The sequence below is a fragment of the Salvia hispanica genome, chromosome 3 (assembly GCF_029641045.1).
Source record: "Salvia hispanica isolate PSC_SH4W2 chromosome 3, Shi_PSC_v1, whole genome shotgun sequence".
Lineage (NCBI taxonomy): Eukaryota > Viridiplantae > Streptophyta > Magnoliopsida > Lamiales > Lamiaceae > Salvia > Salvia hispanica.
In genome coordinates this window covers 50,725,510-50,738,250 of record NC_142694.1, presented here as the reverse complement: position 1 = coordinate 50,738,250, position 12,741 = coordinate 50,725,510, and the positions used below count along the sequence as shown (strand labels likewise).

Here is a 12,741-nt window from a genome sequence, read left to right as displayed (position 1 = left end):
TCTATATTTATATTTAGAGTGTTTTCATAATCTATATATCTAGTTGTAATCGAGGTTATATCTATTTTCATTTGTCAAAAGTTTATTAGTATGATATACCAGATAGGATTGTGATGCACTACTTTTGCACTAAATAAACCTGCAAGCATACAGAGTATATCTGGTATAGCCAAAAACCGTTACCGAATATCGAACACAGGAAAAACAGACAATGACTGTCTACCTTCTACTAAGCTTCTTCTACTATTTGGATAAATAAATGATTTTGGATTTTTGAAACTAAAAACAACTAATGCAAATAAATCACGGAGATAAAACAGATGAGGTAAGGGAATTCCAGGAATGTGCTTTCACAGTTATGGTTATACAGATTCCAACTACAACACCCTAACATAGTTCATACTTCAGTAGGACGAGTCGCCTAAGTTTTTCCCATGCGGTACAAACATAGATTACATACACTAGAGGCGTCAATCCTAGATTTGTAACTCCCTAAAGCTCCTATGACCCTTGAAAAGTCCTCACTCTCAATTAACAGTGTCGTTTTAAAGGAAGATAATTGTACTATCAACTAAGTCGTTCTAACTCGCCAACCTCCTCTCACGATTATGTAGCATGTCAATAGATCATCACATAATGTGTCACTCAAACGTGAAGCAATTATCCAGAACTTGAATGTAAACAAAGTAAAAACAAAACGGATATTAAATAAATAGGAACTGTATAACTAAAGTCGTTACTAACACATCCCTAGAATTCTATGAGTTTAGTTACACATGATAGAATAATCTAAAAACTTAGTTTGTAGGGAAATCATAAAGAACATAAGAACTAAAGCAAATAAAACTCAAAGGTTGAATCCGTGTAGCCTTGATCTTCTCTTGATTCCTTCTTCAAAACCCTTGAACTTTGATGATCAAAGAGAAACTCTTAAATATTATGCTCTGGAATTATTTGGCAAAAAAAAGATCCTTGTTGATGAGGTTTTAGGAGGTATATATAGCCACAAATTCGTGCATCCTAAATTAAGGCAAAAAGTAGCCAAGTATGGTAAATCTTTGGGAGAAAATAGGTCAAATCTGTGCGCCGCGTTTTCCTAGCGGGCTGTTGCACCTTGGCTAGCGGTCGCTGTGGATTGATCCGTAGCCTCTGCCTCTTGAACAGCGGTCACTGCACTTTGTTTCAGCGGTCGCTGGCAATCATCCCATAGCTTCTGGATCACTTGGAGCGGTCGCTTCGCACACCCCAGCGGTCGCTGGGCGTGTTATTCTTTTCAACACAACTTTCCCTGAGCGGACCGCTACTGGCTCAGAGGTCGGTGGCGGCCAGCGGTCGCTGGCTGGGTTGCAGCACCGCTGGACGGTTCTAAAGCTCCAGATTTCCAACTTCGACTTTTGACTTTTATTTTAGGCTCTAAAATGCAAATTTCTCACAAAACACGTAAAAAAAATACCAAAATAGATAAAATATGCAATTAATGGATATGTAATGCACCTTTAACATTCAAAACGGACTAAATAATAGCTTTAAAATAGTGCAAAATCCGAGTGTATCGAATTGCCACTTTGGTATTCCTTGAAAAAAATTTCTCTTTTATATCGAACATTGTCATTTAATGCATAAATTACATATATATAGTCATAAAATTTCGACAGTGGTAGAACTAGGTGGGGTCGGCCGACCCGGACGCCGAAGAACCTCTAGGTAATGCCTTGCCATGGCCACCGACCCCACAACATCATTCCTCTGCCCCAAACCTAGCCGCGGTTATTACCCTACTTGTTTTTAATTTAATTGGGCTTCAAATTTTAGTCCTTGAGTTTCTTTTTCTTTAAAATAGCCCAAATGGCCCAGACTTATAGTAGTAGTATAATAAATTCCATTTCATTAAAAATGAGACTTAGCCCAGACTTAAAGTAGGCCTAAAGGCTGTGATTTTCTTTTTATGTTTGAGAATATCTTCAAAAAATTGTTTTCTGGATTTAAGGAATGGAAGTGAAGATAGTATTTGATTTATTCTAATATATAATTAATGTTTTGGCGTATAAATATTTTGATAATTTGATTGAAAATATGTTTCATAATTGAACTTGGAAGTAAAATAGGAGTTTTGTAAAATTCTGTATTTTTAGTTATACAACAATAGTATATTGTTTTCAATTTTCAGGAGATGAACAACGTGATATTACTGAATTTTTGATTTACTAGCTAGTAGTACGAGATTTTAATTTTTACTTTTTTATATTGTACGCAATACAAAGGGATATTTTTATGACTGACTATGGTAGGTAGTACTTACTAAATGATGGTGTTATACTATAAATTATCCTATATTTTTGTGAAAAAAAAAATACTTTATTTAAATATCTATATTATTTAACTTTCAAATACTCACGCAGATTAATTTCTGGATCCGTCGTTGTGGACATTTTTCATTTTTAACTCGTTAGATTTGATTCATGTATGATAATGAAATAATGCTTTTCAAATGGAATAATGCTTTTCAGACACATAAATCGTATCTAAGGCTAAGCTACCATAATGTATCATTATAAATCCCGATAATACCTTGTTTGGAGTTTTGTTCATAATTATTAAAAAACAAAAGCAAATTAATTAATATTACCATGTCATTCTGTTACAGAGACTGTCCCTCCCTCAACTTTAGAAAAGTTAAATGTTTTTCTTTTAGTTCCATTTTATGAATTGGGTCACTGGGTACAAAGTTGATGCCTAGATGCGTCAATTTTCCCGTGACGACTTTTCTCCCTATATATATATATAAATCCCCACTGCATATTTATCAGCACAAAAAATCCCACAAAACTGGGCGAGTGTAAGAGTGTGATGGACTTTTCTTGTTACAGAAATTTTTCAAAAATGATACACTTGTTCTTGTCTTGTTGCCACCGCATCATTCTCTTCAAAATCAACGCCTTTTCTGCATATATTATCTACTTTCTCTCACTCTCCTGCGTTGGTTTCGGATTTCTCAAGGCTCTGAAGCCAAGAACCGATGCCTTCACGCCTCGAAACATCGACCTGTTCTACACCTCTGTCTCGGCCGCCACTGTCTCGAGCATGTCATCTGTGGAAATGGAGGCTTTCTCCAACGCGCAGCTCGTTGTCATGACGTTTCTGATGTTTCTTGGGGGCGAGATCTTCGTCTCCATGCTCAGAGTCCACTTGAACGCTTTCAAGGTGACTAGGAAACTCCGTGTTGAGGGCAGAGACGAGCCTCATGTAAGTGTTGTCAAAGTGCCCGATGAGACAGGGACCCTATCTCATCAAGATTTTGATGATGAGTCTCTCAAGTATGGTTCTATTCGATTTCTGGGTTGGGTTGTGTTGGGATATGTTGCTGTGGTGCAGATTATTGGGATCGCGTCTGTTCTGATGTATCTAGGCCTTGTTTCGGGTGCAAAGAATGTGGTCCGAAACAAGGGGATCAAGAGATTGACCTTTGTTGTTTTCACAGTGATGTCTAGTTTTGCTAGCTGTGGATTTGTGCCAACGAATGAGAATATGGTGGTTTTCAAGGAGTATTCCGGGCTACTTTTGATTCTCATCCCTCAGTTGCTGTTGGGGAACACGTTGTTCCCTGCAGCCCTGAGGGGTGTATTGTGGATAGGTCGAAGAAATAATATGGCAAAATATCTACTAAAAAGTAGTGGCATGGAAATAGGATATATGCACCTGCTCCCCGGGCTGCAGTGTTTGCTACTTGTAGCTACGGTGCTCGGATTTCTTTTGATCGGTTTTGTATTTTTCTCCTCCATGGAGTGGAACAATGCCGGCTTAGATGGCCTCAATACGTATCAAAAAGTGGTGGGCATCGTTTTCCAAATCGTTAACGCTAGGCATGCCGGTGAGACTATCGTCGATCTCTCCACGATCGCCCCGGCCATACTCGTGTTTTTCGTGCTCCTCATGTTAGTCTCCCTCTCCCTCTTTTTTCTATATATTTATTCATAAACACAACATATGGCAAATTATGCTAATACAGAGCTTTCCTATGATTGTTCATATGGCAAATTTTAGTTTTATTATATGTACATAATTGCTGCATGATCGAAAATAGAAACTTCCACATGATTACGATTCCAAATTCTCACAGCTAGTCCTCACTATTATGATGAGCACATTTTAAGTAGTGAGGTTATTCTTTATCTTATCTTGTTCCCCATGGTAAGTGGTAACAAGAAAAATAAGTGGATATTCTCTATGTCATATTGTTACTGTTACCATATGTTAAGTTTGTGCTCAATAAAATACAAATCAGCATTGTTATCATTGTCTGCCACAAATATTAACTATTGTTAGTGTTTGGTTAAACATAAACTGATAAACCAACTGGAGTATTTACATACGTTTACTAAAAAATAGTCTTAGTTTTTCATTCCGGGTCAACCACTGAAATTAAACTCCGTTCATTTAGAGTAGTAAGTTTTTTTGCTTTATTGAGATGAGTTTCAATTTTAACCGTTTAAAATGTAGTGTATTTTGAACCAAATAAATATTATGATGTCATAAGAAGTAGACATTATAATCACCAATGTTTTATATTGATAACATTGATAAAATATTACAGGTACCTTCCGCCATATACTTTATTTCTACCTATTGAGAAGGATGAACAAATCATGTCAAAATGTGAAGGAAAAGAGAAAAGGAGAAATACAATTGTCGAAAATTTCATATTTTCACAGTTATCTTATCTTGCAATATTTATTATTCTGATTTGCATCACTGAAAGGAAAAGCCTTAAAGAGGATCCTCTCAATTTCAGCGTGCTCAATATCACATTAGAAGTCATAAGGTAAACAAATTAATGCTAATTTATTTATTTTTTATTTCCTGTATATTATCTGAATTTACACACAACAGAATGGCCTGCGTCATTTTATTATCATGTGGCGCATGCACATCTATTTTATTTAATTATATAAAAACCTAAGAAATAAGAATTTTAAATAGCTTTGCATCTCCACCTTCCATTTTAGATTTTCTTTATAATATTGTCATAGGAGTAGTTATTTTCTGAAAAGATCCAAAAACATGATATTTGATTGAAAAACACAAGTTACTAAAAAAGTTTCTGGTCAGATATATTCTTGAAACTGGAAATCAATTAAAGACGAAGATAAAATTCTATTCCCATCTCACAAGATTCTTTAAACCACATTAATTAAAATTTAAGAATCTTCGACTTGTCTAAAAAAAGTTCCATCTTTTAAAATTTATTCCGTGATGGGATTATACTAGTAGTATATTTTTTTATATATCTAATTTCAAGGCTTAGGGGAAAACTATAAAATACAATTGTAAAATTAATATATAATGGGTCAGAAATTATATGCGACATTTATTTATGATGAGTAGACCTTTTTTTTTTTTTTTTTACTTTTTCACAATGATAATAAATGACCCGTTTTTATTGTTCTCTCTTTTCAAACAAAAAAGTCAATATTTCATTAACTATCTAGTCTACATTTGACCAATCCTATAACTAAAAGTTGTCATAAATATTACTCCATTTCTAATTTGTTTATGACCACAAATTGCAGTGCCTACGGCAACGTTGGATTCACAACTGGTTATAGCTGCGATCGTCAGCTAAGAGCAGATCCAAAATGTGTCAACAAATGGTATGGATTTTCCGGAAAATGGAGTGATGAAGGTAAAATTATCCTCATAATAGTAATGTTTTTCGGTAGACTGAAACAATTCAACATGAACGGAGGGCGAGCATGGATGCTGTTATAACCGGTGACAGATGCAGAAATTTATTCAAGTCTATAATTTGAGTTTCATATATATTAAAAAAAATGAGCTCGGTGTATAAAATATCAGATAATAGCCACTCTTGGCTCCGCCAATAATCTTGACTAGTATGCATATTACACTATTGTATTGTAGATTGAATAGTTTTTATGTAATATAGTTTTCCTAGTTTTGGGGTTTATTTAGAAAATACTATGTTATGGTCTTTTGTAATGTGCAATTACTCTTTTTTTTTTTTCTTCACAAACTATTTTAATTTTAAAATAATAAATAAACTGGTAATTATATTAGAAACTACTAAGCTCTCACTTTCAAACTTTTGTTACAACTTTTTTTTATTACTAATTATTTTGTAATTGGACTACCCTAATTTAATTTGCTGGCATTGGAAAAGTGGATATGGACTCCAGCCCACACGCACCAAATCCATCTCAATCAAATGCTAGTGATCAATAAAATTGATTAATTGTTGGACAAATAAGCGCACTATATATTATTTCACTTTAACCCAAACATTAATGTTCATCACATGAGCTAATGAAATAGACAAAGCAAATATAATGTTCAACATTTAAAGATTAAAGCGAGAAAGAGGTTTACGAATTTGGGATCCTACACGACAATCATTTCGAGTTTCTATGTTAGAGCCCTAAACGCTTAGCATGCAAACACTCATCAAATAAAGGTACTCGTAAATTGCAATCGAGCTGTTCGAGTCTTGGCAAAAAATTCATCCGCAACTTGTTCAATAGTAAACAACCTGAGGTCGAAGCAAGCTCAAACTTGATTAATAGGCAATGAACCTAGTTCGATCAATAAGACAAAGCTTGAAACAAGCTCGAACACCCGAATATTTAAATGAGTCAAGCTTTGAGATGGATAATACTCTACTCGAGCCAACTCATTCACAATCTTATCTATGAATAGGAAAAATACCACATTATTAATTTGACTTTTAGTAATGTCTTAATATAAAAGAACCATTGATTATAGACGGAATTTCCATCATTAAACCAAAATAAATGTTTCAATAATTAAAGTTTAGCGCGATTTACTCGTGGATATGTTGTTTCAATAAAAATCCTGGTCAATAAAATATCAACCTAGCCCATCAGCAAAATTTATTGATGATTATCATCATTAAAAAGGTTGTCACGAATGTCTTTTTGCATCATGGTTAGCCGACAGATTAGCCATATATAGATGTGTTCATCGACCTAGATACCAATAGAGATTCCAGAAAATCTATTTCTGATTATGTGTTCAGTTTAGGAAGTGGAGCCATAATAAGGTAGAGTGAAAAACTGATACGATCCTATCTCCCAATTATTTAGTTATATTTTGATTTACAGTATTTTTTCCATATTTGTTTAGATATTTGTTTCTTTTTCAATAAGTTAGGGTAGTAGTATTAGACTATTATAAATAGGAGAGATTGTTATCATATTATTCAATCAATTAATGAAATATTTTCCCCACGATATAATGATTTTCCCCACCAAAGATATCGTGTGTTTTCCAATCCTAATTTTGGATTCCCTCCGCCAATCCTAATTGGACGCTAGAGTATCTATCAGCCGCCGAGTAATCTGCCCAACGGGAGCGACTCCCGCGCACAGAAACTCCGCCATCGTCCGCCGAGCCTGTTGGCCGTCGGAAATTTATCTCACCGCCGAGCAAAACTCGCCGCCAGTGCTTGTTAAGGGAAACACCCTTAACAACTGGTGCTTTCATCGTGATCTCACCCTCCCACCATCTCGAACCGAAGTACACCGCTGCCCGACGGAAAACATTCCACGCACAGCAACTGCTTTGGTTGTCAAGTCCCGCCTGTCCGCCGAGCTCTAGCCACCGGACAATCTTCTTTTGCAACGCCCGACGAGAAGGATTCTCGCGCGCTGCGTCGAAGTCAGAACACCATCATGTCATCCAAGTATCATCATTCGCCAATTCGATCATAGCCATACACAGCCACTGCCCGATCCTGAGTTCTCCTTTCGAACAGCGCCGCCGCACGAAATTCAACAGCCACCCAAACGTGTTTCAGCAGCTTGGCATGCCGATGGAGGAGAGCCCTCACAATTCGACCACCCACAGCAGCTGCTTTACCAGTCGGACAGGTACAGCCGCTGGAACATTCCTAGAACAGCAGAGATCGCACGCGGGACAGAGATCCATGCCAAGCTGGATCATCTCCTTGTTGTGTTTGATAACTGGGAGAACAAGTAGGATACCACGGATCGTCGTGTCAGAAAATTACATGCTCTGCAACGACCTGAGCCTGCTCCCGACGGTGGAGAGCGTCGAAGTGCAAGATAGCCATGGAGTAACCCATCGCCACTCCCGCTCGAAGATAGACCAACTATCCCACGACATCCTAACTTGGGGTATCCGGGGCGCTTTCACGACCAACCCCATCCGCAAACCATTGCTAACAATTGGGATCAAGAGGAGTGGCAGTATCGCAGAGACTACCGTCAACGACAGGGTTTTGAGGAGTATACGAGGCGACACCAGCAGCTTCGTAATGGATACGTCGGGAAGCTCTGTCCACCCTCACGTTGGGATCCACCCGACTATCGCTGCCCGTAGTCCTTGCAGCCTATGTACCGGTCACCGCAGTCCGACCGATTGCTGAGTCACGGCACAGCTCCGTTGCCTTCCGTTGCCCCGCCACGGTCCGGCTTCACGCACCAGCCACAAAAGTCCAACAAGTTTATTGCTTCGGGGAAGTAGCGTGATCTACCCAATACTCCTAATCTCATGATTCGTTCGCCTTGCCCAGTCCAATTAGGCACCGTAAGTAATTACAACGAAAACTGCGTATTTATAGATTGGAGCAAGTCGCCCTTCTCGCCTGCGTGAATGCATTGTTTGAGGAGAATATTGATGACGATAATCTAGCTGAGGGTGTTCCTAACAGCATTGCTCACAATGAGGGTGTTAATCTTGTTGTACCAAATGACGAGTCCCTGGAAGAGAGCGTCAAGACCGACAATACACCGCTGCAAATGCTCGTCGGGACATATGATGAGAAGATTGATGATCTTAATGTTCCAACACATAAGGAATTGGAGATGACAGATGATATAGCGACTTTGCTGGAGAAAGCAAATAAAGCCAAAGCCCTTTGATCTAGTTTAGAGCTGAAAGAAAAATATTTCATTATGTTGATTGAGAAGCCAAGCAAGAGAGAGTGCATGGGGAATCAGAGCCTTGTTGATGACATCAAGGCTGGATTTTGATATGAAAAAACATGACAATCAAGAGGAAATGGAAGAGAAGAGAAGGTTTTTTGAGGATGAGCTTAAATAAAAAGCGGAAGAATTGGATAAAACATGGGATGTTCATTCCGGTTTGCAACACTTGCTAGTGTCTATATAGATTTGAATGTCAGTAATGTAACAAGTATGAATCCTCGATTACCGTTGCTCGACGCCGATGCAAGGTTGATTCCTCCGGGAAATGACACGCCGTGTTTGAGCATTCATGTAGGTGTGGCAATACTTTTCATTTTAGCTTTGAATAGTCACGACAACAATGTGGCGGGGGTGTCCACCATATCTTATACCCAACACAGTTCTCCATTGGTGACTTTGAATGGAAATGATGAAGGGAAACGAACAACTATTCGGTGGGCATTTGATCCAGGAGGAGATACCGCGCCAAAGCTTCTACTTTCAACTCTCTTCGTGGTTTTATGGTTCCCGCCTTGAGGACAAGGTGGATTTCAATCGTGAGGGAGTTGATACGATCCTATCTCCCAATTATTTAGTTATATTTTGATTTACTGTATCTTTTCCATATTTGTTTAGATATTTGTTTCTTGTTCAATAAGTTAGGGTAATAGTATCAGACTATTATAAATAGGAGAGATTGTTATCATATTATTCAATCAATTAATGAAATACTTTTCCCACCAAAGATATCGCTGTGTTTTCCAATCCTAATTTTGGATTCCCTCCGCCAATCCTAATTGGACGTCGGAGTATTCTATCAGCCACCGAATTATCTGCCCGACGGGAGCGACTCCCGCGCACAGAAACTCCGCCATCGTCCGTCGAGCCTGTTGCCCATCGGAAATTTATCTCCACCGCTGGTTCTTGTTAAGGGAAACACCTTTATCAAAAGCATAAATGCATTGCCGACTGTATTCAGGAAGCTGTATACATTAATGTTTCAAAAGTAGCAAAGAAAGTTGTTTGGCTCAGAAAGTCCCTAATGAATCAGAACATGATTCTAAGTCTGCAAATGAGCATCGCGATTTACTATAATAACATTGGTATGGTTGCTAACTTGAAAAAACTCTCGCCTTTTAACAAATCAATGTACTTCCTCTTCCTCTGTCCTAAATAAGTTGTGTCACTTCCTTTTTGCAATCATTTTTAAAAAATTGTAAAAAATAGTTAAAGTGGATATATAATAAAGTAAAAGCAGAATAATTAATACTCTTATCTACATTATTCCTGGATTTACTTTACTATAATATCCATTTTAGCTATTTATTACGATTTTTTCAAAACGAGTGCAAAAAAAAAGAAAATTCAACTTAGTTAGGACGGAGAAAGTAATAAATAATTAATGGCATATAATGAAAGTTATTCACGTAAGCAGAGGCGAAGCTATGTTACCAATTTCAGTAATAATATATAATTAGGCAATTTAGCACTATTGTTATAAAGCAATAGTGCAGATGGCAGAACACTTGGCTCTTGTCCTCATTGTCCGTGTTCGACTCCCCTTTGCAATACATTTATTCTCTATTCATTTATTTTTATTGTTTGCATATTTTTACCATAAATTTATGTATAAAAATTATTTAAGATCATTAAATAATTATATTTGCAATATAGGAATAAATGGAAAAAAATCATATAAATATAATGGGTCCTTTTGTAGTCAACATTATTTATAACAATAATCACCAAATGTATCTATAGTTTCTGTCCGTCCTTAAACTATTTCCCTCTCATTATTCATCTCTATTGAAACCCTACTGCTTATGTTGTACGGAGTAGTTGTTTTTTTCTGGCAACAACGATACCCAAAATTTGAGCTTCGGTATTAAAATTCTGGCTTCGCTTCTATATTGTGTTCAGATTTCTGAACTCAATATGTAATCGATTTCGGATCATATAAATAGACTAGGATCAAAGGTCTACCTCAACTCTGCATTATTCCACCAATTAAAATTTCGATTCACCAAATTAAAATGCTGAAAGAAATGCAGTAAGATAAGCTTGAGAGTTGGAGCAGCTATAGCCCATAGTTTCTTCTTCCCCGGCAAAGAAATTATGCCTTAATTTAGTACCATATTCGTGATATGTTGCTCGTTTAACTGATAAACGCCCTTAACTTTGGAATTAAGGATCCTACTTGCCGGTGTGTGAGATATGAAGGCCGATTCTCCCCTCCCCAAATATGGTGATGGAAAAGTATATATATTGGGAATCAATTCATTATTTAATTATGTGGTTAGTAAAAATGACAAGTGTCTAGTTATATATTACTACACATGGTTATATATTTTTCTTTCGATTATTCCATTTTAATTGACGTGTGATTCAATTTGTTTTCATAATAATACTAGGATATATTATCCACCTTCTAGACTATTCTTTCTATTTGAAGAATAAGTTGAAAACTAAACAACTCCTTTAACTCCACAAAAACTAACAGGCACCTTTACGGAGTATACAAAAGATATGTATTAAATTCAAGCAATTTAGGAGTTTTGTTTCTTGCATCATCTAAAATCAATTTAGTTCTCTTTTCACAATATTTCATACGCTAATTCCAACTTTTAATACTGGGCTTCATATATTTAAAATAAAGCTCAATCTCCATTAACAATGATCAATTTTAATTTCCTTGAGATTTATCTATTGATCATAATCCAGATATTTCCTTGTTGAAATAATAAATTTCATTTAAGCATATTTTGGGATGTTACATAATGAAACGATTTCAAATCCCTCTTATTGCATAAATGAAATAATTGCAACATTGATTTGAGTTTTACAAAATTTCAAAAAGCATTTGTAGAAACTCAATAGGTGAGAAAAATTAATTGCAGAATCCATGTGCAAAAGCACTATTTCCACAGAATTCGAATGATTTCGCATTCATTAAATTGTGGGAATTGTCGATCCTATGGTGAATAAATTCATTAACTAAGTTACATAAATTTGTTGAGGAGAAAATTGAGAGATACTGAAGTTTTAGTGCAAAAATTTCATCAATAGCGGTGATAAGAACAAGAATTAGAGGATGGAAGCTGTTAACAATTGGAACCAGTAATTTGCAGAAGAAACTCAAGAAGAGAGATGAGAGAATTTTTAGGGATTTTATTTCTTGGTTGAGAGTAAAAATGGAAGAGGAAAATTACAATTGAATTAGCCCTAATTCCCGACTAAGAGAGTAAAGCTAAAAGATGGTCAACTTATTAGTTGATCCAACAGTCAAGATTTAATCTATCTAAACCAATCTCAACGGCCTAGATTTAATACAGCCTTAAATCTATCCCTCATCTAAAATGGCTAAGTGTTGAGCTGAATGAGTAATGTCATCTACAAATCTCCACCTTGCTCAATCAGTCTCATCACTTGTCTGCAAAAGAATTAATCTCCTGCACAGCTCCACCTTCTCTCTTGGCAAAGCTTTTGTGAGCATGTCTGCTGAGTTAACCTTGGTTCTTATCTTGTACACTTCAACTTCACCCTCTTCAATCTTCTCTCGGATGAAGTGCAAGCGCACATCGATGTGCTTGCTCCGTTCATGGAACACCTAGTGTCTAGCAAGAGCAATGGCACTGCTACTGTCACAGCCTATAGCAACACATTTCTGAACAACTCCTAACTCTGCTGCAAGACCCTTCAGCCAGAAACTTTCTTTTATTGTAGCTGCAAGTGCCAAGTACTTGGTCTCAGTTGTAGACAATGCCACCACATGTTGTTG

General features: G+C 36.7%; 1 protein-coding gene across 1 annotated transcript; it reads left to right on the top strand.

The window, feature by feature from the left end:
• The first annotated feature begins 2,794 nt into the window (after positions 1-2,794).
• On the top strand, positions 2,795-5,990 carry LOC125212352 (putative cation transporter HKT1;4). The gene is made up of 3 exons (XM_048112491.2): positions 2,795-3,932; positions 4,592-4,819; positions 5,568-5,990. The coding sequence occupies exons 1-3, from the start codon at positions 2,848-2,850 to the stop codon at positions 5,764-5,766; spliced, it is 1,512 nt and encodes a 503-aa protein (XP_047968448.2). The 5' UTR covers positions 2,795-2,847; the 3' UTR covers positions 5,767-5,990.
• Positions 5,991-12,741: the final 6,751 nt, after the last annotated feature.